Here is a 26,039-nt window from a genome sequence, read left to right as displayed (position 1 = left end):
TGTGGTAATTATTATTTCTGGTAGGAAAGGAAGAACATGAGGGATACGGCCAAACTTGTTTTAAAAGAGTTTACTTATTTGAAATGGAAACAAGCACATGCTATCCATCAGTAGTGCAAGTCCCTTCCAAAGAAGTAAAATTCAGAAATATGTACACAAGTTAGCCTCTTTACTATAAGTATCCAAAAGAAGCATGACATACAGCCATACCCTTCTTCTAAATCAGAGGACGGAAAAGACATACACTGGGCAATGCCCATGTAATTCAGAGATGCAGCATAATACTTTGTTAAGGCAAAGAATGTTCTGAGTCCTGTCTGAGCAAGGTGCTTGGCAAACATGGAGCTGAGTGGTACTGGGAGGGACTGCTTTCCACATTTCCATCTCTGGACATAGCCCATGCCCTACAACACCTTGGCAGGTCTCTGACAGTTCCCAGGCTCATCTGTAGGCAGCTGTGTTGCTGAACCAGTTTTGTTTGGGAGGAAAACCTTGAGAGACAAGAAGTTCTTCTTGTATACAAGAGTGTTTACAAGTGTAATATTTTCATACTCAAAATGAGGAACTATGGACAGAGATTCCTCTGTTTATCTCTGGGTATTATACCTAGCTGTCCGCCTGACCCATTAAATAAGCACTTAATAAGTTGAATTCATGCTAAACCAGGACTTTGTGTGTTTTACAAACATCTATTGATTCACTCTGTAAACTATTTCTCTGGAATGTGTAGAAAATAGGTATTATTTCTACACAGTGCTTGTTGTTTGGTTGCTCAGTCATGTTGGACTCTTTGCTACCCTTTGGGCTGCAGCACACCACACTTCCCTGTCCTTCACTCTCTCCCAGAGTTTACTCAAACTCCTATCTATTGAGTTGGTGATGCCATCCAACTGTTTCATCCTCTGTCCCCTGCTTCTCCTCCTGCCCTCAATCTTTCCCAGCATCAGGGTCTTTTCCAGTGAGTTAACTCTTCACATCAGGTGACCAAAGTATTGGAGTTTCAACTGCAGCATCAGTACTTCCAAAGAATATTCAGGACTGATTTCCTTCAGGATTGACCGATTTGATCTCTTTGCTGTCTAACGGACGCTCAAGAGTCTTCTCCAGCACCACAATTCGAAAGCATCAGTTCTTCGGCTCTCAGCCTTCTTTGCAGTCCAGCTCTAACACCCATACATGATTACTGGAAAAACCATAGCTTTGACTATACGGAGCTTTGTCAGCAAAGTGATCTCTGCTTTTTCATATTTTGTCTAGGTTTGTCATAGGTTTCTTTCCAAGGAGGAAGCTCTTTTAATTTCATGACTGTAGTCACCATCCACAGTAATTTTGGAGCCCCCCCCCACCAAATCAAGTCTTGTCACTTTTTCCATTTCTTACCCCTCTGTTTGCTATAAAGTAATGGGACTGGATGCCATGATCTTAGTTTCTTGAATTTTGGGTTTTAAGCCGGCTCTTTCACTCTCCTCTTTGACTTTCAAGAGGCTCTTGAGTTTCTCTTCGCTTGCTGCCTTTCTAAGTCACTTCATGTTTTTGGCAGCGTGAGCAAGAAATAGTAGCAGGAAATTATGAAACCTTTCTGGTGCTTCTAGAGATGGATGATGGTGATGGTTGCATAGCATTGTGAGTGTACTTAATATCACTAAGCTGTATGCTTAAAACTGGTTAAGAAAATAAAAAATTTTCCCTTACATGTCTTCTACCACATTAAAAAATGAAATAAAACACTTTCTCTTGCCATGCCCATCCAAAAGCCCTTTAAGTGAAAATTCTATAATTTTATATATATATATATATATATATATATATATATAAAAATTGGGAATTGCACAAAAAAGATCTTAATGACCCAGATGACCACAATGGTGTGATCACACTCCTCTAAAGCCAGACATCCTCCAAATCGAAGTCAAGTGGGCCTTAAGAAGCATCACTGCAAACAAAGCTAGTGGAAGTGATGGAATTCCAGCTGAGCTATTTCAAATCCTAAAGAATGATGCTGTTAAAGTGCAGCACTCAATATGCCAGAAAATTTGGAAAACTCAGCAGTTGGCACAGCACTCGAAAAGGTCAGTTTTCATTCCAGTCCCAAAGAAGAGCAATGCCAAAGAATATTCAAACTACCACACAGTTGCACTCATCTCACACACTAGCAAAGTAATTCTCAAAATTCTGCAAGCTAGGCTTCAACATTACGTGAACCAAGAACTTCCAGATGTTCATGCTGGATTTAGAAAAGGCAGAGGAACAAGAGAAAAATTTGCCAACATCCATTAGATCATAGAAAAAGCAAGAGAATTCCAGAAAAACATCTGCTTTATTGACTATGCCAAAGCCTTTGACTGTGTGGATCACAACAAACTGGAAAATTCTTCAAGAGATGGGAACACCAGACCACCTTACCTGCCTCCTGAGAAATCTCCATGCAGGTCAAGAAATAACAGTTAGAACCAGATATGGAACAATGGACTGGTTCCAAATTGGGAAAGGAGTATGTAAAGGCAGTATATTGTCACCCTGCTTATTTAACTCCTATTCAGAATACATCATGTGAAATACCAGGCTGGATGAAGCACAAGCTGGAATCAAGATTGTTGGGAGAAATATCAACAGCCTCAGATATATAGTGGAGAAGGCAGTGGCACCCCACTCCATCACTCTTGCCTGGAAAATGCCATGGATGGAAGAGCCTGGTGGGCCGCAGTCCATGGGGTCACTAAGAGTTGGACACGACTGAGCGACTTCACTTTCACTTTTCACTTTCTTGCATTGGAGAAGGAAATGGCAACCCACTCCAGTGTTCTTGCCTGGAGAATCCCAGGGACGGGGGAGCCTCATGGGCTGCCGTCTATGGGGTCGCACAGAGTTGGACACGACTAAAGCGACTTAGCAGCAGCAGCAGCAGATATACAGATGACACCACCCTTATGGCAGAAAGTGAAGAGGAACTAAAGAGCCTCTGGATGAAAATAAAAGAGTAAAGTGAAAAAGTTGGCCTAAAACTCAGGATTTAAAAAATGAAGGTCATGCATCTGATCCCATCACTTCATGGCCAGTAGATGGGGAAACAATGGAAACAGTGACAGACTTTATTTTGTTGAGCTCCATCCAAAATCATGGCAGATGATGATTGCAACCATGAAATTAAAAGACGCTTGCTCCTTGGAAGAAAAGCTATGACCAGCCTAGACAGCATATTAAAAAGCAGAGACATTACTTTGCCAACCAAGGTCCATCTAGTCGAAGTTATGGTTTTTCTAGTAGTCATGTGTGGATGTTGAGAGTTGGACTATAAAGAAAGCTGAGTGCTGAAGAATTGATGCTTTTGAACTGTGATGTTGGAGAAGACTCTTGAGAGTCCCTTGGACTGCAAGGAGATCAAACCAGTCAATCCTAAAGAAAATCAGTCCTGAATATTCTTTGGAAGGACTGAAGCTGCCAACTGATGCAAAGAACTGATTCATTTGAAAATACCCTGATGCTGGGAAAGATTGGAAGGTGGGAGGAGAAGGGGACAACAGAAGATAAGATGGTTGGATGGCATCACCAGCTTGATGGACATGAATTTGAGCAAGCTCCAGGAGTTGGTGATGGACAGGAAAGCCTGCATGCTGCAGTCCATGGAGTTGCAAAGAGTTGGATATGACTGACCAACTGAACTGAACTGATATAATTATGTAGATAATTGCCTGTGAAATATGTTTTATATGCATTTCTCTTGTTAACTGATAGATTTATAAACAATATCTCATTACAAAGAGCGCTATGGCATGGGGCTATACAAATGATAAATTTGTATCATTTAGGATATCATAAGAAAAACAGCATCAGGACAGGTAATCTACATAAAATTATTTCTTTTGTCCTTATTAATACAGATTTGCTGTACAGACTATTCTGCACAAGTGTTTATGATACTAATTAGCTTAATGACAGTGAGTAAAGGAAGAGAATGAGTTCAGTACTACATGGAAGTTGTCTTGTTTCTTTTATGATTTTCCTTGCCAAAAGTGGCTGGAATAGTAACAGAAGGATTAAAATCTTCATTAGGGAAGAGCAAATGCTTTACCTTGACTGCTCAACATTTAATGAGCCCCTCCAACTCTATATTAAGAAATTAAATATAAGTACCTGCACCTAGAATTCCTTTCCCCAAAAGATAATATCCCCAGCCTTGCACAGCTCTCACACAGCATTTCTTCCTGAAGCCCTAATGTACCAACATCCCTTACGGTCTGTGTTGTCTGAGTATCCACAAGGCAGCAGTTACATTCTGGGGTTTTTTGTGTGCTTTTTTAGTGTTCCTAGAAGGCGAAACAGTGGAAACAGTGTCAGACTTTATTTTGGGGGGCTCCAAAATCACTGCACATGGTGATTGCAGCCATGAAATAAAAAGACACTTACTCCTTGGAAGGGAAGTTATGACCAACCTAGATAGCATATTAAAAAGCAGAGACGTTACTTTGCCAACAAAGGTCCGTCTAGTCAAGGCTATGGTTTTTCCAGTAGTCATGTATAGATGTGAGAGTTGGACTTTGAAGAAAGCTGAGCGCCAAAGAATTGATGCTTTTGAACTGTGGTGTTGGAGAAGATTCTTGAGAGTCCCTTGGACTGCAGGGAGATCCAACCAGTCCATTCTAAAGAAGATCAGTCCTGGGTGTTCTTTGGAAGGACTGATGTTAAGCTGAAACTCCAATACTTTGGCCACCTCATGCGAAGAGTTGACTCATTAGAAAAAACTCTGATGCTGAGAGTGATTGGGGGCAGGAGGAGAAGGGGACGACAGAGGATGAGATGGTTGGATGGCATCACCAACTCTATGGACATGAGTTTGGGTGTACTCTGGGAGTTGGTGATGGACAGGGAGGCCTGGCGTACTGCAATTCATGGGGTCACAAAGAGTTGGACATGACTGAGCAACTGAACTGAACTGAGGTAGTAGCCAGCTATTCTAAGTCACTTACATGACCATCTATTATAACATTTATGGTTTGTTTGGGTTCTGATAAGTTATATGGACTTTACATAAGCCTGTTATTGTTGATGTACAGTTGTATATATAGAGGATTTTTTTTTTTAGAAACTCATATCATGTTATAGCAGAAATGTGTATACTTTTCATAGTGTACTTTTCACTTTTCATGAAAGTGAAACTGTGGTTGTTGTTCAGTCACTCAGTTGTGTCCGACTCTTTGTTACCCCCACGGACTGCAGCACTCTGGGTTCCTCTGTCCTCCACTGTCTTTCAGACATCTTTCAGAGTTAGCTCAAACTCATGTCTGTCGAGTCGATGATGCCATCCAACCATCTCATCCTCTGCTGACCCGTCTCCTGTCCTTAGTCTTTCCCAGCATAAGAGTCTTTTCCAGTGAGTCAGCTCTTCACATCAAGTGACGCAAGTATTGGTGCTTCAGCTTCAGCATCAGTCCTTCCAGTGAATACTCAGTGTTGATTTCCTGTAGAATTGACAGGTATAAAGATCTTGCTGTCCAGGGGACTCTTGAGTCTTCTCCAGCACCATAGTTTGAAAGCATCAAGTTTTGGGCACTCAGCTGTCTTTCTGGCCCAACTCTCCATGACTGCTGGAAAAACCAATAACCAGCTTTGACTATGGGCTTCCCTAGTAGCTCAGATGGTAAAGCATCCACTTGCAATGCAGGAGACCAGGGTTCAATCTGTGGGTGGGGAAGATCCCCTGGAGGAGGATGTGGCAACCCACTCCAGTGTTCTTGCCTGCAGAATTCCACGGACAGAGGAGCCTGGTGGGCTACAGTCCATGGGGTTGCAAAGAGTCGGACACAACTGAACAACTAACAGAAACAGCTTTGACCATACGGGCCTTTGTCGGCAAAGTGCTGTCTCTGCTATTTCATACCCTGTCTAGTTTTGTTCTAGCTTTTCTTCCAAGGAGCAAGCATCTTATAATTTTGTGGCTGGCAGTCACTGTCCACAGTGATTTAGGAGCCCAGGAAAATAAAATCTGCCAGTCTTTGTACATTTCCCCCATCTATTTGCCATTAAATGATGGGACCAGATTTCATGATCTTAGTTTTTTTGAATGTTGAGTTTTAACCCAGCTTTTTCACCCTCATGAAGAGGCTCTCTAGTTCCGCTTTGCTTTCTGCTTTTAGAGTGATATCATATGCATATCTGAGGTTGTTGATGTTTCTCCTGGCAATTTTGATTCCAGCTTGTGCTTCATCCAGCCTGGGCATTTCACATGATGTACTCTGCATAGACATTAAATAAGCAGAGTGACAGTATCCAGCCTTGATATACTCCTTTCTCCATTTTGAATCAGCTAGTTGTTCCATGTCCAGTTCTCACTTTTGCTTCTTGATCTACATACAGATTTCTCAGGAGGCAAGTAAGGTGGTCTGGTATTCCCATCTCGTTAGGAATTTTCCAGTTTGTTGTGATCCACACAGTCAAAGGCTTTAGCCTAGTCAATGAAGGAGAAGTAGATATTTTTCTGGAATTCCCTTGCTTTTTCGATGATCCATCAGATGTTGGCAATTTGATCTCTGGTTTCTCTGCCTTTTCTAAATCCAGCTTGAGCATCTGGAAGTTCACGGTTCTCGTACTGTTGAAACCTGGCTTGGAGAATTTTGAGCATTACTTTACTAGCGTGTGAGATGAGTGCAGTTGTGTGGTATTGAGAGCATTCTTTGGCATTGCCTTTCTTTGGGATTGGAATGAAAACTGACCTTTTCAAGTCCTATGGCAACTGCTGAGTTTTCCAAATTTTCTGGCGTATTGAGTGCCACACTTTCACAGCATCATTTTTTAGGATTTGAAATAGCTCAGCTGGAATTCCATCACTTCCACTAGCTTTGCTTGTAGTGATGCTTCCTAAGGCCCACTTGACCTCACATTCCAGGATGTCTGGCTCTAGATGAGTTACCATACTCTCATGGTTATCCTGGTCATGAAGACCTGTTTTGTATAGTTCTTCCCATGTATTCTTGCCACCTCTTCTTAATCTCTTCTGCTTTTGTTTGGTCCTTGCCCTTTCTTTCCTTTATTGTGCCTGTCTTTGCATGAAATGTTCCCTTGGTATCTCTAATTTTCTTTGAGAGTCTAGTCTTTCCCATTCTGTTGTTTTCCTCTGTTTATTTGCATTGTTCACTTAAGAAGGCTTTCTCATCTCTACTTGGTGTTCTCTGGAATTTTGCATTCAGTTGGATATCTTTCCTTTTCTCCTTTGCCTTTCACGTCTCTTCTCTCAACTATTTGTAAGCCTCCTCTGACAACCATTTTACCTTCTTGCATTTCTGTTTCTTTGGGATGGTTTTGGTCACTGGTTTTGTAACTGCAGTGTTACAAACCTCCATCCGTAGTTCTTCATTCACTCTGTCTACCAAATCTAATCCCTTGAATCTGTTCACCACCTGTACTGTGTGTCATAGAGGATTTGATTCAGGTCACATCTGAATGGTCTATTGGTTTTCTCTGCTTTCTTCAACTTAAGTCTCAGTTTTATAGTAAGGAGCTGATCTCTGAGCCACAGTCAGCTCCAGGTCTTGTTTTTGCTGACTGTATAGAGCTGCTCCGTCTTGGCTGCAGATAGTATAATGAATCTGATGTCTATTTAGGTGCTAAGTCATTTCTGACTCTTTATGACCCCCATGGACTATAGCTCACCAGGTTCCTCTCTGTCCATGGGATTTTCCAAGCAAGAATACTGGAGTGGATTGCCAGTTCCTCCTCCAGGGAATATTCCCTACCCAGGGATCGAACTCAGGTCTCCTGCATTACAGCCCGGATTCTTTACCTGCTGAGTCTCGTTCTGTATACTGCTTATGTTTCATTTTATCGTGTTCTTCATTCTGACTTGCATTAGAGTTAAATAAATAAGTTAAAGGAATAGAAAGTTCAACTGGAGGTGGATGCCAGTTCAATTCAAGGAGGAGATTCCCAACAATTCAGACCTTTTGAAAAAGCTTTCATTTAAAAAAGAAGTTCTTTTTATTTTGGCTGTGCTGTGTCTTTGCTGCAGTGCACGGGGTCTTCATTGTAGTGTGAGCACTTTCTCTAGTTGCAGTGTGCAGGCTTCTCGTTGTGGAGCACAGGCTGCAGAGCTCTTGGGCTTCAGTAGTTCTGGTGCTGGGTTAGCCGCTCTGGGGCATGTGGGATCTTAGTTTCCTGACCAGGGATTGAACCCACATCCCCTGCATTGGAAGGTGGATTCTTAACTACTGGACCAACCACCAGGAAAGTCCCTAAAAAGCTCACTTTCTAATATGACTCCCTCACCATACAGAGCATTCATGTTTTGGGATTCCTGAGGTCAGGATTGAATGTAGGTTCAAGAAGTTGAGGATGGCTTCTGCCACTAAGAGATGTGACCTGAGAACTTCTCTGGGAATAAATTTTCATCTCTGAAATGAGGGAGATTTAACGAGATATTTCGTCTGATTCTCACATTGCATGGCTTTGAAAATTTGAGAGAAAAGCTGGCATGGCGCCAGAAAGCACTTTAGTTTCTCAGTTCTGGATAAGGAGTGAGTCTGACCCTGTGTCGTGAATAATCAGGAAAATTTTTAGTCAGTCGGTCAGTGCCAGCATGTGCACAGTTTACCCCAGGTGTTGGTAAACTTTCTGTACAGGGACAGATAATACACATTTCTGGCTTTTCAGGCCATCTGATTTGTCACACATTCCAAATTCTGCTGTTGTTTCTTTCTGGATGCACCATGTGGCAGGATCATGGTTTGCCAACTAGGGATTGAACCTGTGCCCCTTGTATTGGAAGCACAGAGGCAAAATTTAGTGGACCACCAGGGAAGTCTTTAAATTCTAATCTTGTAGTGGGAAAGCAGTCACAGATGATTCAGATTTGGCTTCCAGTTACTTTGATGACTCCTGGTTTAATTCTGCTGCTACTGCTGCTAAGTCACTTCAGTCGTGTCCAACTCTGTGCGACCCCAGACATGGCAGCCCACCAGGCTCCCCCGTCCCTGGGATTCTCCAGGCAAGAGGTTTAATTCTAAATACCTATTTTTCTAACCATCTCAAGTTAGGTAGAGATATCAGGGGAAAAACACACTATTAAGGCAATTTTATTAATTCCATGTACATAATATAACTAGTTCTTCATATCTAAAGATAACAGTCCAACCAGTTGTCATAATTTCATGTTCTACATACCCTAAGTTAACGGAGTAGATTTATAAAAGATACAAAAATATTTCACTGGCTTGGGAAAATGTGGTTCTGAGACTTCATTATAAGGAGGGATATAGGATGTGCTAGAGATTTTTCAAACCTACCAAGGCTGTTTCAAAATTTATACTGTTAATAAAGTTCTTGCCTAGTCAACACTTTATCTTCATTAAGAGCCTGAATTAGAGCAGATTTCTGTATTGACAGACCATCACTAGAGTAGAGTCATCTCTTTTGTGGCTTGAAGAGGGTGTTTGCTATGACCAGTGAATTCTCTTTCGCAGAATTCTGTTAGCCTGTTACTGCAGGTATCTCTTGACTTCCTACTTTTGCATTCCAATCCTTTGTGATAAAAAGGATGTCTTTGGTGTTAGTTCTAGAAATGTTCTGTTTTAGTTTCTTTGGCATTAGAGCATAGACTTGGATTCCTGTGATGTTGAATGGTTTGCCGGAATTAAATGAGATCATTCTGTCATTTCTGAGATTGCACCATTTCAGACTCTTTTGTTGACTGTGAGGGCTACTCTGTTTCTTCTAAGGGATTCTTGCCCACAGTAGTAGATATAATAGTCATCTGAATTAAACTCTCCCATTCTGGCCCACTTTAGTTCACTGATTGCTAAAACATCGGTGTTTACTCTTTCCCTCTCCTGCTTGACCACATCCAATTTACCTTGATTCATTGACCTAACATTCCAGGTTCCTATGCAGTATTGTTGCTTACAGCATCAGACTTTACTTTTACCACTAGACACATCCACAGCTGGGCGTTGTTTTCCCTTTGGCCCAGCTTCTTCATTCTTTATGGAGCTGTTTTTTCCCTCTTCCCTGGTAGCATATTGGACACCTACAGATCTGAGCTCTCGTCTTCCAGTGTCATATCTTTTTACCTTATCATACTGTTCATGGGGTCCATTCAAAATTATGGGGGTCCATTCTAAATATTACTGAGTACCTCATCCTGATTTTTGTCAGTTCATAAAAGGAAGCAGTTGACTTCAGGGGCCCAGAAATGAATTTCTGGCCAAATTTAGAACTCAGCTTCTCAGAGCTAGACAATCCTTAAAGATTATTTCATTTGAAATAGCAAATTTCTTACACACATCACTAAGAATATTTCAAGCAATAACTCTTAATAACCTGCCATATTGGTTGTTCTCTTTGTTAATGATGATAAAGCCTAACAGCCAAGAGAAGAAACTGTACCCCCAAAAGTGAAATTTTGAAACTTTTAATTTCCTAGCATTTTTCCTTATCTTTCATGCTCCTCTACCTTCTTCTGTTTCCCCCTCATCCTACCCTCTGCCTCTGGTAACCACAAATCTGATCTCTTTCTATGAATTTGAGGTTTTTTTTAGGTTCCACATAAAAGTGAAATTATACATTATTTGTCTTTCTTTGACTTATTTCATTTAGCATAGTGCCTCAGATCCATCTATAATGTTGCACGTGTTAAAAAAAATTTTTTTTAAGAAAATTAGTCTGTCAGGCGAGGGCCTCTTTTTTTTTTTTTTTAAGTCTGTTTTATTTCCAGTGGTTTGAAATGCCATTCTCATCATATATTTTGTACTTGAGTTTATTTCTGGATTGTTAATTTTGTTCCATAACTTCTGATTATGCTGCCAAACTACCATGAGAATAAGTATTACCGTTTTTTATATATTTGTTAGTTTATGTTTTAATATATATTTGTGACCCTTTGTTTTTAAAATAAAAAATTCTAGTTGCTATTTTAGTGTTCTGTTAAACTTCAAAATATATATGAATTAAAATTTATTTTCAGCTAAATCTCTAAAATCAATTTTTTGATGTCTGCCCATGAACTCTGGTCAGTGCTTTATATGCTTTGGGAGTATTCTGTGATCAAATATAAACACTATATAACTCCATGATTTCTCCTGAGCTTGAATATGCTTTTTTTTTTTTCTAGCCTTTAATCTAGACAATGAACAACCAGATTATGATATGGACTCAGAAGATGAGACCTTATTAAATAGACTTAACAGAAAGATGGAAATTAAGCCTTTGCAATTTGAAATTATGATTGACAGACTTGAAAAAGCCAGTTCGAATCAGGTACTGTACCTTGTAAAAATGTCTCTTGTCTTAACATTTCATCTAACTAGCAGTTTTATTTTGCATTTTATTTAGACCTAAGTATATTACATTTTACTGTCTCTTGAATTTCTTTTCCTAAGAGCCTTGAATTTCTATTTACAATATTCCTTTACAGTTCAAGAAATACGTAAGCAGGTCTTTGAATAAGAGTATGAAAAGTGCAGTTCTGACTTACTTCTTATTTGGATATAAAAATAATACTAGTTACGTTGTTACAATATCTTCTTGATCCTTTTCATACAACTGTCTTTTTGGCACTTCAGTAACTAAATTTGCTTGGTTGAGTTGCATTGGTAGTCATCTCACATCAATAAAGTTGCTCAGATTTGTATTAAGAACCTTGTACCATTTAAGATTATTTTAGTTTTGCTTATTTATATAACATATAAAATTTTAAGTGAAGGAAGAATTATTTACAAAGAAGGAATTTTCTTTAGTGGAACATTCTATACATGATACAGGGACTGTAAAAACAGAACAGAGAATTGCTAAAGTGGAAAACTCTAAGGTTTGTTTAAAGCATTTCTACATGTGCATAGAAAATAAGAATGTGCAACAAAATGCCAGCAGTGGTTATATTTAGGTGCTGGAATTATTGGTGATTTTCATGTTCTTTTTTTGTGTTTTCCAAATTTATTATAATGAGCATGTATTGATATTTCAGTTAAATTTAAAAGATAAAAGTAATAGTTGGTGTGCCTGTGTGGTATATTAATATGCTAACTTTTATTAATGTAGTAAGAAGTTACTGATATAAATAAGCTTTTTACACTAGACTATTAAAACTTTTCACTTGTTTAACTATACAAATTCATTATTTTCTCCCAACTTCCAAGTTAGTCCTTTAAATCCCTGAGGTATTACCAGCTCTTCAGAACATTTCCCAGACTTATCCATTGTAGAATGACTTCGCTGCATATTTAGCCTATCAGTCTCCCCACAACTCATTTTGATGGAAAGTAATGTGAAGTATACTAACAAAAAAAATGCATTAAAACTGAATTTTGTAAAATTCAACTTGATTGTATAAAAATTAAAAAACAAAAAATATGGATTATTTTGACTAAATTATCTTATTAATAGGTTTTATACAATAAACTGTGGAAAATTCTGAAAGAGATGGGAATACCAGACCACTTGGTCTGCCTATATGTAGGTCAGGAAGCAACAGTTGGAACTGGACATGGAACAACAGACTGGTTCCAAATAGGAAAAGGAGTACATCAAGGCTGTATATTGTCACCCTGCTTATTTAACTTATATGCAGAGTACATCATGAGAAACGCTGGGCTGAAAGAAGCACAAGCTGGAATCAAGATTGCCAGGAGAAGTATCAATAATCTCAGATATACAGATGATACCACCCTTATGGCAGAAAGTGAAGAGGAACTAAAAAGCCTCTTGATGAGAGTGAAAGAGGAGAGTGAAAAAGTTGGCTTAAAGCTCAACATTCAGAAAACAAAGATCATGGCATCTGGTCCCATCACTTCATGGGAAATAGATGGGGAAACAGTGGAAACAGTGTCAGACTTTATTTTGGGGGGCTCCAAAATCACTGCAGATGGTGACTGCAGCCATGAAGTTAAAAGACACTTACGCCTTGGAAGTAAAGTTATGACCAACCTAGATAGCATATTGAGAAGCAGAGACATTACTTTGCCAACAAAGGTCCATCTAGTCAAGGTTATGGTTTTTCCAGTAGTCATGTATGGATGTGGGAGTTGGGCTGTGAAGAAGGCTGATGCCGAAGAATTGATGCTTTTGAACTGTGGTGTTGGAGAAGACTCTTGAGAGTCCCTTGAACTGCAAGGAGATCCAACCAGTCCATTCTGAAGGAGACCAACCCTGGGATTTCTTTGGAGGGAATGATGCTGAAGCTGAAACTCCAGTACTTTGGCCACCACATGTGAAAAGTTGACTCATTGGAAAGACCCTGATGCTGGGAGGGATTGGGGGCAGGAGGAGAAGGGGACGACAGGATGAGATGGCTGGATGGTATCACTGACTCACTGGACATGAGTCTGAGTGAACTCCGGGAGTTGGTGATGGACAGGGAGGCCTGGCGTGCTGTGATTCATGGGGTCGCAAAGAGTCGGACACGGCTGACCGAATGAACTGAACTGATAGTAAAAGGTCTCCGTGAAAAATAATTCTACTTATATTTTTGAAATGTTGTCTTTTCTTATTGGAAATTTGTTTTAATCATCAAGGTGAATCTCATTATAATTAGTGCTCACAGTTTTCCTAGGATTTTGATCACTGGCATCAGATACAGTTTCAGTTTTTCTTCTTTATATGCAAATTTTCCTAGCAATCCTAGGCTTGATCAGACTTGTGTTATTTCTACTGTTTTCCATGACTGCTCAGAAATTCTCATGGTGGCTGAAATTATGTCATCAGAAGCTTGCAGCTTTTTTTTCTGTAGTTTGCTTTCTTTCATTGAGTTAGTAATATTTATTTAATGTTCAAGTGAATAAGACAACTGGCAGAAATTTTTCCTTTATGAACTTACCATCTACGTGAGTACAGGATAAACGAAAAACATGTCAACAATGCAATTAACTATCCACTATAATCAGCATCACCAACTCAATGGACATGAGTTTGAATGAACTCCAGAAGATGGTAAAGAACAAGGAAGCCTGGCGTGCTGCAGTTCACAGGGTTGCAAAGAGTCGGACATGCCTGAGCGACTGACCAACAACTATAATCAGCATCATCCTATTTCATTTCTCTTTGCTCACATGCAAACTTCCAGGCCATAAAACAATTGGCTAGGTTCTCAGAGCATGATAACATCTACCTTCTGCAGAGGAGATGATGGTGAAGGTTTTGGCACAGGAATAAAAAGGTGGTCTTATTAATAGAACCAGAGGTTAAATAGAACCAAACAAAGGCAGACCTTATTCCAAGTGTCTGATCTGGGAATTCATGGGTTTCTTTATTTTCTAATTTTGCGAGCCAGTATAATACCAAATTCCAGGGCAAGGAATCAAGTTTATGGTTACACTGGTATTGATGAGATTGGTAGAGAAAGACATAGAAGATGGATTGAGGCAAAAGCTTCTGCTGCCACTATTCTGTGGGTACTGTTGAAATGAAGTTGTTATTGAAAACTCCCATTGCCAGAGTCCGTGGTTATTTTCAGCCCCCATCCTTTGTCTTATTTGAGCTCTCATTTCTTAAAACTGTCATCACCTTTAGTCTTTCAAATATAATTCATTCCCTTTTGGTTTCCATAATGATTTTTTATGACCATTTCTGCTAACTTTCTTTTACTGGCTCCCTTTTGATTCAACTGCTGTGAACATTAAGGTTTCTTAAAATTTTGTTCTTGGTATTCATATCCTGATTATTTGGGGGTTCAGTTCAGTTCAGTCGCTCAGTCGCGTCCAACTCTTTGCGACCCCATGAATCGTAGCACGCCAGGCCTCCCTGTCCATCACCATCTCCCAGAGTTCACCAAAACTCATGTCCATCAAGTCAGTGATGCCATCCAGCCATCTCATCCTCTGTCCTCCCCTTCTCCTCCTGCCACCAATTCCTCCCAGCATCAGAGTCTTTTCCAATGAGTCAGCTCTTCTCATGAGGTGGCCAAAGTACTGGAGTTTCAGCTTCAGCATCATTTGGGGGTTAGTCACCTCATTGAGGATTTTTGTGTGTATTATAAAATACGTATGCCTTTAGCCTTGACCTCTTTCTTAAGCCCCAAGATATTTTTTTTCTCTTCTTGTGCTGCCTTTGGATTCTCCGTCTAGACCCACAGACTCTCAAGTTTAATCTTTCTAAAACTTAATCTCTTAACTTCAGATGATCTTATACTGTATTCATTCTCTCTTCAGTGACTCCCAAAACTTAGGATCTTGTGGGTTTTTAAAATCCCTTATCTTTAGTCCCTAAATTTCTAACTCTTCCTTTTGCACCTATATGTTCCTTGAATACTCAGTCTTCAATGATCTCTTCTCTCATTTCTTCAGTCTTTTTCTTTTTGCCCAAAAATGTGCCAAGGGGCCCTGTTTCCAAAAGAGCCCTTTCACTTGAGCCTGTCTTTCTCAATAAACTACCACCTTCTGTTTTTTGGCTTCTTTTTTTTTTTAAGTCACAGTTACATTTTCAAGTTACACTCATTGCACATGCTATCAAGGTAGTGCTCATAATCCTTCAAACTAGGCTTCAACAGTATGTGAACTGAGAATTTCTAGATGTACAGATTTAGAAAAGGCAGGGGAACCAGAGGTAAGTCACCAACATCCATTGGATCATAGAAAAAGCAAGGGAATTCCAGAAAAATTTATACTTCTCCTTCATTGACTAGACTAAAGCCTTTGACTGTTTGGATCACAACAAAATGTGGAAAATTCCTAAAGAGATGGAAATACCAGGTCACCTTGAGAAACCTGTATGCAGGTCAAGAAGCAACAGTGAGAACTGGACATGGAACAACAGACTGGTTCAGAATTTGGAAGGGAGTGCATCAAGGCTATATATCGTCATCTTGCTTATTTAACTTCTGTGCAGAGTACATCATGTGGAATGCCAGGCTGGATGAAGCATAATCTAGAGTCAAGACTGCTAGGAGAAGTACCAACCTCAGCTATGCAAATGATACCACTCTAATGGCAAAAAGAGAAGAGAGACTAAAGAGTCTATTTGTTAAGGGTGAAAGAAGAGAGTGAAAAAACTGGCTTAAAACTCAACATTCAAGAAACTAAGATCATGGCATCCCATCCCATCATTTCATGGCAAATAGATGGGAAAGCAATGAAACAGTGACAGACTTTGTTTTCTTGGGCTCCAAAATCACTGCAGGTGGTGACTGCAGCCATGAAATTAAAAGACGCTTGCTCCTTGGAAGAAAAGCTATGAACAACCTAGACAGCATATTAAAAAGCAGAGACATCACTTTGCTGACAAAGGTCCATATAGTCAAAGGTATGATTTTTCCAGTAGTCATGTACAGATGTGAGAGTTGGACCACAAAGAAGGCTGAGTGCTAAAGAACTGATGCTTTCAAACTGTGTTGTTGAAAAGGATTCATGAGAGTCCCTTGGATAGCAAGGAGATTAAACCAGTCAGTCCTAAAAGAAATCAACCCTGAATATTCATTGGAAGGACTGATGCTGAAGCTGACATTCCAATACTTTGCCCACCTGATGTGAAGAGCTGACTCATTGGAAAAGACCCTGATTCCTGGGAAAGATTTAAGGCAGGAGGAGAAGCGAATGACCGAGGAGGAAATGGTTGGATGGCATCACCGACTCAATGGACATGAATTTGAGCAAACTCAGGGATGAGAGTGAAAGCGAAGGAAGCCTGGCATGCACTAGTACTCAGTTCCAAAGTTCTTACATTGTTCTCTCATTAATTTGTGTCTCTTACCTTAATTCCCATATTGTCAGTTTCTTTAGGTACTGGATTTATCTTAAAGTTTATTTTGTTATCTTATCCACAACCTATAGCACAAATGATGGACTGAGAGTTGTTATTGGACTGTGGGTAGTTGTTATAGTAATGTTGGACTTACTGCTTAACTGGCTGTTTTATATGTAAAAGCATTAATTTTTACATGTTTTATTCATTTGTATATTAAATATTAAATTTACGCATTTATTGAAATTTCTAAACCATGAGTTTTGTATATGTGTGCATGCTCAGTCATGTCTGACTGTTTGCAACCCCATGGACTGTAGTCTGCCAGGTTCCTCTGTCCTGGAATTTTCCAGGCAAGAATAATGGATTGGGTTGCCATTTCCTCCTCCAGGGGATCTTCCCTACCCAGGGATCAAACCTGTGTCCCCTGAGTCTCCTTTATTGTAGGCGCACTCTTTACCATTGAGCTACCAGGGAAGCCTGAGTTTTGTATATAAGCAAAGTAAATGATCTTCGTTCTCATGGAGCTAGTTGCAGTCTGTTGTTTTTCAGTCACTCAGTTATGTTCGGCTCTTTGCCACCTCATGGACTGCAGCACGCCAGGCTTCCCTGTCCTTCACTCTCTCCCTGACTTTGCTCACTTATGTCCATTGAGTTGACGATGCCATCCAACCATCTCATCCTCTGTCGCCCCCTTCTCCTCCTGCCCTCAATCTTTCCCAGCATCAGGGTCTTTTCCAATGAGTCGGCTCGTCGCATCAGGTGGCCAAAGTATTGGAGCTTCAGCTTCAGCATCAGTCCTTCCTTGAGTATTCAGTCTAGAAGAAGAATAATTTTTATCTCCCATCCCTTACCCTCAAAATAAGTAAGTCAAGTAAGTCAGAGCTGTCTTAGAAATCATAAATTTATCACAGATCCGTTTATCAATTAAATAGTAGTTTCCACTGCTTTCTAGTGGATGAAGTGCTAAATGGCAGAACTTTTTTCTTAGGATATCAAAGTAGTGGGATTCTGTTTTTGTGGATTCTCAATCATGTGGTTTAATTTGTGGCTGTTTTATCTGTAAATAGATCTTGCCAGTCAAATTTAATGTTGTCACCATGATAGTAGAGAGGCACTGATACTAGTTGCCCTAGAATAACTAAAGCTAATTTTTACAGAATGAGTAAAACCAAAATTATCCAATAAAATAAAAGTTGGTCATCAGTTCAGTTCAGTTCATTCACTCAGTCGATATAACAATATAAAAACAGCAGTTGACTGAAAAAATACAGTTAACCCAGAAAGGTAATGTCAGGATGTTTACACTGTATATTGGGTTCTTATTACCTCAGCTGTAAAGAGGGTACTTAACCACCAGGCAGGACATTTCCAGCAGGAGCAAGAAGTACTAAGAAAAGAAAATCTGAGGCATTGTTTTAATCTCCTAACATCTCTTGCAGAAAGATAGGAAGCAGTGTTATTTTGATAATACTGTATAGGAAATTCACCATGATTCTGTGAGTTGATGGAAAGAGATTATCTTCCTCCCCACTCCAGGATTAGATTAAGTTCTTGATTTAATCAGTGAAGGTTATAAAATTTTATCAGAAGCAGGATGACCACAGAGTGGAAGCACATGCAACGTGTCACAGCACTGTTTCCCTTGGTCCCAGAGCTGCCAGTTACGCTGCGAAGCTCTAAGCGTGTGGTGGGATTTTGTTAGATGCAGAAAGCTCCGTTCTTATTCTTCCACCATCCTTATAGACTTTGAAAGTATGCATCGTCATTCCACAGAACTTAAGTTAACAGTGGGAGAGTGTCCACTTCAGGCTGATGTTGGGAAAATAGTAGTTCTTTTGGTTCGGTCTCGTGTTTCTGGCTCTGGCTGTCCTCTTCAGAGACCATGTTACTTAGTCTCTCAGATGCACTTGAGCTGACTCCACTGAGACTTTGAATAAACCAAACAGTGGCCATTTATAATTGGATTGCACTAAAAGTAACTGTCACATGGACTGGAATACTTGAGTTGATATTGTGAATGTAGTCTCTTCCCGTAGTCACACCATCTTGGCAGCCAAATTGTAAGAAGCAGCCAACTAATTAGCTCTAGTAGTCACCATCATAGGACTAAAAGTCCAAATGATCATTACATTTATTCCATCAAGTAATAAATAGGAGAAATCAGATCACATTAAAAATATGTTTTGTCAGTCATACTTTCTTCAAATGAATTAATACAACCACCAAATTGATTAGTATGCTGATCTTAAAATTTCAGTGATACTTCCCCCACATTTACAAGTTTTAGGAGATACTTCAGTTTGTTTTGAAAATGAATTTTCATCTCTAAAGTAATAAAAGTAAAAAGATTAGGATAGTACCACTTCAGTAAGCATTCACAGCCCTAAAACTCCATAATCTTTTTCTAAGCTTCACTATAAATGGATCTTTGTAACCCCTAATCCATCTTGTTAGCCTCTCTGATCTTGGCAAAGAGCAGGGAAACAGATGTGACCAAGCAAATTTTTACAAACTTTACTTTTGAGATAATGTCAACATATGTTGGCTGCATTGATAAAGGAGAGAGAGATCCCTGAGATGTCACTGTCCCAGACTTGACATTGTCATCAGCAAGATGAGTGCTGAGAATAAGGATTTTCTAGTATTTCATCAGCTTTGTAGAGAAATTGTTTTGTTTGTAACTGGTACAAAAAATTCAAGATTGTATAGTGTTGAAAATTCTGGAAACATGCTAAGTTTGTCCTTTTCAATTTCAGAGGAGTCATGTGTGTTAGCAACATATTAGAAAGTATTCATCATTTATTTTGGATGGAGGTAAAAAGAAACCTCCACCTGTAAATTCTATTTTCTGTTGAAAAACAGAAACGCTTAATGATGCTAGTAGATGAAGACTAGTAGACCCTCCAGTGTGTGGAATCACAGAGTATCAGAATTTTGAAGGACTCTGGATATCTCTAGTTCAAGACTTACCTAAGTCATAAAACTATTGTAGACTTCTCATTAATTCAGGCTTCTTAAATATTTTAAGTGGTGGAACTCACTACCTCTTAGGGTAAATTTCTAATTTTGGTAAATCTTACTAATAAATTCTTTGTTAGATTGAATTGAATTGTGCTTTTTGCCATCATGATACCTAATCATAACTGTTAGACTGATCACATTTTTTTCCTGTAGACAAAGTTTAATCTTTAAATCTTTTCCCCAAGGATTGTAGTTGATGACAGTTTTTATTTTTTATTTAGCTTGTAACACTTCAAGAAGCAAAACTGCTGCTAAACGAAGATGATTACCTTATTAAAGCTGTATATGACTACTGGGTGAGAAAACGTAAAAACTGCAGGGGACCATCCCTCATTCCTCAGATAAAACAAGAGAAAAGAGATGGCTCTACCAACAATGACCCTTATGTTGCCTTTCGGAGGAGAACAGAAAAAATGCAAACTCGAAAGGTAATATGCAAATTAGGTTTAGCTGAATGTACCTAGATAGTATTTAAGACAAATATTTTTTTTCCTGCCAATAGCTTGAGTAATTTGGACATAAAGTGAAGCTAATGACATTGTTGAACTTTATATTAGAAAGCCTGCTCTTCAGTAGCCTCTATCCCCCAGTTGTTTGCAATGTTTGTTTAATGTTTATTTAATACCTATGAGCTTTATAAATCTATTGATTATATCATTTTAGGCTTGCAATTGAAGTGATATGAGGGAATTCGTGTTATGAGGAAACAGGAGTTTTGAGTTCTTCAGTAAGCTGTACATTCTATACATATCTTCTATTGGAAGCTTAAGAGTTCCTTTGAAACCATATTCTAAATCATGAATGTAAAAAAGGACTTTACTCCCTCTAACTACTGTGGGGTCATAGGAAGTTGGTAAAGGTTCATTTTCAAGCCTGTTCTGCTAACAGTCATAAGTAAGACAGTAAGACAATGAAATCTTTTTCTCCTTTTCTGAACTGTCAGTTGTGTCAGATTTCAAATTGACAAACTTGTCCTCACCTGGCTTTCAGAAGCAAGATTAGCCAGAATTCTAAGAGAAACTGGGTCTCATGTTGTGAAATGATACGGTAAAGAAGAAAACATTATTTTAGAGGGAGTAGTCACTGTCTTCCACTTCTCATAATTAATAATAAACACCAGACACAGTAACACATTCTTTAACGTTGTAGAATATTAAGAACATACAAATGTAGAAAACGGAAGGAATTGTAATTGGAGGTCCAGCGTTTTCTCTGCATTCCTGTTTCTCCTAACATGGAGTGCTTGTCCTTATCAGCTGTTATTATAACAGCTGTGAAGCATAACAGCTGCCAGGGATAGTACATTTTAGGGGAAACTCTTTTGGTTAACAACTAGTTTTTATAACTGTTTCTTGGATTTCCCAAATGTAGATGACATTCCCTAACCCAGACTGAGTTTTCAATTTGGTGTTTGATTTATGGCTATGGAGATATTAGATATTTCATGAAGATTAATGCCTTGTTTAGAAAAGACTATATGAGATAAGTTTGTAAATACAGTAAAGTTTTATAAATTTGGATATGAGGAAGGAGAGGTTTATCTGAATTATTGAAAAATCTGAATTTCCAGTTTTTAAGAGAAATATAATTGGTTCAGATGTGTTGCAAAACAGAGCAATATATTTTGAAGGGAAAGTACTGTTGGGTTTCTTTTAATGGATAAGCATAAATACTTAAAATAGCAGTATTATTGGCATAAAAAACAATTTTCCTAATATTTAATGTGTTTTACTCTTAAATAAGTTAAATCACTATTTTCTAACCAGCATGTTTTGTGAATTGCTAGAAACACGTTCCTGTGTTTAGGCATTTCTCCATTGTATAATAACTAGGCCAGCATTTTCCTGATGCTGTGATTCCTACCCTTCCTCTTATCTGTTATTTTCTTATTCATCTCTAGCATGGTACATTTTCTTTTTCAATGGTCTTTTTATTTCTCCATCTTTAGTTGTGGGACCAAAGACTATTCCCCTTCACATATACTATTGTTTCTTGGAAATGTGAGTTTTAAAATGAGAAAATTGGGAAAGCAATCGAGAATGAGTACCCTAGATGTTCAAGAGGTGGTCGGGCACTGGGATGTGCAAAAAATGAATACTAGTTCACAGAGGTTCTCTGCTTCCTTTCCTATTCCCACAAACTTAAAAACATTCCAGAGGGGTAGTTATATAAGTAGCTGATGCAAAGGCTAGAGTAAAGAACTTCTGAAATATTTGCTTAGAAGTCTAGAACTTAATTTTAATCATTAAACTAATGTTTAGTTTGTGAGTGCTTAAGTGCTTTAGGACATTCTTAAGTGAGATGGTGTTAAGGTGCCAGTGTGTCTGAATGCACTGACTGGGAAGGCTTGAATCAGCATATACATTTATGTGTTTAACCCACAGGTAAAACTGTTAACATGTGTGCCTTCGTTCTCTCCTCCTGTGTGGCCCAGGTGAAGCAAGATAGGCAGGAGAGCAAACTTCCAGGGTGATGGTTCTCAGTCTGGCTGCACATAACAATCACCTGTGAATTAGCCTTGGTTTACAAAGATCTATAGTTAACTATAAATTATAGCAGTTTCAGAACCGCTTCCCTAGAGATTTGGCAGTTGATCAAAACTGTAATGTTTAACTGGAATAGGAAGACAGGAATTTGCTCTAAGCAGAGTTGGTTGTGGATAAGGGTAAAGGGAATGAGTAAATTTGAATATAGGGAGTAGACAATCTTAAAAGCACAGGAAAGATGTCACTATGAACTTACAGATTTTAATATTGCTGCAGCTTGTTTATGTACATAAATGTATTATAGGCTTATTTCCTGGCTCTGTTCACTTAGAGCGTATAAAAGCAATTAGTGCCCCATGGACTGTAGCCCACGAGGCTCCTCTGTCCATGGGATTTTCCAGGCAAGGATACTGGAGTGGTTTGCCATTTCCTTCTCCATCAACCTAGTACCTTACATAAAGCTAAAATCATGACTGCCTGAGTTGGTCAGGTTATAAACCACAGTTCCTCCTCCCCCGCTGCTGCCCCACCACCATTTAGTCTTCTTGTGAAGACAATATAAGAAATGGTCTTCAAGCCAAGAGACAGAAATGTAAGTGTTCTAAAACAGTGAGGAAACCTCAAGATCTGGTTTTGACAGAGATGAATAGTGAACGAGGCCGAGATTACACAAGACTCCAAAAATTCACGAAGTTATCTGAAAGGAAAGAAGCTGCGTAGCTAGTATTTTGTTGTTATTTAGTCGCTAAGTTGTGTCTGACTCTTTGTGATCCATGGACTGGAGCCCACCAGACTCCTCCATTCTGGGGATTTCCCATATAGAAGCAACTAGAGTAGCATGTAAAAATACTGTTTTCCTTTAAGGAAACCAGGGCTCCTTAAAAAAAAAAAAAAAGGTTGATTTCAGGTCTGGTACTAGGAAAGCATACAGGTAAACTTGGAACATTCTGCTTTGCCAGAATATAAAAATGTGATGAAAGAATGTTGGAGCCAGCTTAAATTAGAGTGACTCTGCTGATCACATCTGGGGAAGTTTGTGTGTCACAGTAAGGAGAGTAATGGATTATAACTCATAAAGTAACCCATACATCCATACTGATATAAATGTATGGATGGATGATAGATAAAAGAGAATGCTTTTCCTTACCATAGATTTCCAATTTACAAATGTCAGTGGAATGATGGTGTTCAAAAATCATCATTTGGCAATTACCATTGTCTCAGGCAAAAGTTAGAATTAACGGATGAAACTGATGGGGGAAATTTGATTATATAAAGTCCCATAGTGTACTTTTTAATTAAAAAAAGAAAAATAGTAATTTGACTAGAGAAAGCTGGCAAACACCATCTTAATCAAGTGATCAAAGTTAACATCAGCAGTAGTCATGTATGGATGTGAGAGTTGGACTGTGAAGAAGGCTGAGCGCCGAAGAATTGATGCCTTTGAACTGTGGTGTTAGAGAAGACTCAAGAGTCCCTTGGACTACAAGGAGATCCAACCAGTCCATTCTGAAGGAGATCAGCCCTGGGATTTCTTTGGAAGGAATGATGCTGAAGCTGAAACTCCAGTACTTGTACATGGCCACCTCATGCGAAGAGTTGACTCATGGAAAAGACTCTGATGCTGGGAGGGATTGGGGGCAGGAGAAGAAGGGGATGACAGAGGATGAGATGGCTGGATGGCATCACTGACTCGATGGACGCGAGTCTGAGGGAAGTCCGGGAGTTGCTGAGGGACAGGGAGGCCTGGCGTGCTGCGATTCACGGGGTCGCAAAGAGTCGGACACGACTGAGCGACTGAACTGAACTGAACTGATGATGAGCAAAGGACACAGTTTCACTTGTGTAATGGTCATACCAAAAGTTCACAACCTCAATTTAAATGTAGAATAACATCAAAGAAACCCAAATTAACGAACATTCTACAAAAATAAATGGCTTCTACACTTCGAAACTGTCAAGGTCATGATCACGATAGAAAGACAGAGGAAGTATTCCAACTTACAGAAGATTAAAGAGAGACATGGACCATAAAGAAAGCTGAGCACCAAAGAATTGATGCTTTTTAACTGTGATGTTGGAGAAGACTCTTGAGAGTCCCTTGGCTAGCAAGGAGGTCAAACCAGTCAATCCTAAAGGAATTCAACCCTGAATATTCATTGAAAGGACTGATGATGAAACTGAAGATCCAGTACTTTGGCCATCTGATTCGAAGGGCCAACTCATTAGAAAAGACCCTAATGCTGGGAGAGATTGAAGGCAGGATGGAAGGAGGTGACAGAGATGAGATGGTTAGATGGCATCACTGGCTCAGTGGACATGAGTTTGGGCAAACTCTACGAGATAGTGAAGGACAGGGGAGCCTGGTGTGCTACAGTCCATGGAGTCACAGTCGGGCACAACTGAGCAACTGAACAACAGCAAAAGAGACGTGACAGCTAAATTCAGTTTTAATCCTGAATCAGATCCTAGACTGGGAAAGAATTTTTTATTAATAATAAAAATTATTATTTCCCACCAATGTCCTTTATAGCAACATTATATAAATATAGGAAATCTATATATCCTAACTGTTGTATTTCTAGTTGTGAAGGACATTAGTGGGCAATTGGTGAAATATGAGGAGAGTCTATAAATTAGATAATAGTTTTTATATCAGTGTTAATTTCCTGATTTTGATAATGTTACTGAGATTGTATAAGAGACTATCATTATTCTTAGAAAATATACATTAAAGTGTTTAGGGGATGAAGGCGTTATATCTTCAACTTGAAAAATATTTTAAAATACTGTTGCTAATAAGTTATATATGTATGTATGTGTTTATATACATACATGGATGTGTGTCATAGTCCATTTGTGCTGTTGTAACAGAAATACATAGACTGGGTGGCTTAAACAATGAATATTTATTTCTCAGTTCTGAAAGTTGGGAAGTCCAAGATCCAGGTATTATCAGACTTGGTGTCTATTGAGGGCCCGCTTCTTGTTTCACGGATGGTCCTCTTGCTGTGTCCTCACGTGGCAGAAGGGGCAAGAGGGTTCTTTGGGGTCTCTTTTATACTGATCCATTCATGAGCACTCCCAAAGCCCTCCCTCCAAATAAAAATCGCATTGGATAGTTAGGATTTCAACATACGAATTTTCAGGAGATGCAAATATTCAGTCTGTAACAATGTATATATACATCATAGAGATAATAAAGCAAATATAACATATTAACTTTTGGGGAGTCTGGATGAAGATAATATGGGAATTTTTTATACCATTTTTGTAGCTTATTTGTAAATCTGAAATTATTTCACAATAAAAGGTAAAAATAGAAAAAAGGGCAGGAGTGGGGTAAAGAAAAATTAGGGAAGCTACTTATTTGGGCCTCAAGAGAGCAGGAAATGAGTAAGAAGGGGCAGAAGTGCATAGTGCAAGAGAAACATTTAGTGAAGAGGAGGACAACTTTAAAAGGTTCTGGTGCACTTTTTCTTCAGCTGCTGTTATTTATCTTTAGAACTTGTATTTCTTTCATTCTTATTAGACTTTAAGCCTTTTGAGGATAGGGGACATGTGTAATACTTTTTACAGAGAGCAATACTGAAATATTCAAGTATTTTGTACTTTAATATTTGCTCTTGGTTATGTTCACTTTTTTTCAATCATAAGGTGCAGCTGCTCCCTGGTTACAGAATATTTTGCTTAAAACTGTGCTTTAGATTTTTGTCTTTTGTAACATACTTTACTGAAGGGGGAAAGTGATATATTTCCTTTGGATAAGATTAAAGTGTGATTTATTATTAATAGTATCTTTTAATATTCAGTATGCACTACCTTAATGAGATTTAGTTTAAGTAATGTTTTATAGGTAATGAGTAATTTTCAAAT

General features: G+C 38.9%; 1 protein-coding gene across 4 annotated transcripts in view; it reads left to right on the top strand.

The window, feature by feature from the left end:
• The window catches only part of EPC2 (enhancer of polycomb homolog 2), a 129,473-nt gene that overhangs the window by 74,637 nt on the left and 28,797 nt on the right, over nt 1–26,039 (top strand). For all 4 annotated transcript variants that reach the window (XM_027964975.3, XM_060409981.1, XM_027964974.3 and 1 more), the window contains exons 3-4: nt 11,096–11,241; nt 19,899–20,105. In XM_027964975.3, the coding sequence (XP_027820776.1) occupies nt 11,096–11,241; nt 19,899–20,105 (353 nt within the window). The remainder of the gene's footprint in view (nt 1–11,095; nt 11,242–19,898; nt 20,106–26,039) is intronic.

Source organism: Ovis aries, chromosome 2 (genome assembly GCF_016772045.2).
Source record: "Ovis aries strain OAR_USU_Benz2616 breed Rambouillet chromosome 2, ARS-UI_Ramb_v3.0, whole genome shotgun sequence".
In the NCBI taxonomy this organism is placed as follows: Eukaryota; Metazoa; Chordata; class Mammalia; order Artiodactyla; family Bovidae; genus Ovis; species Ovis aries.
This window is presented reverse-complemented; position numbering and strand designations above follow the sequence as displayed.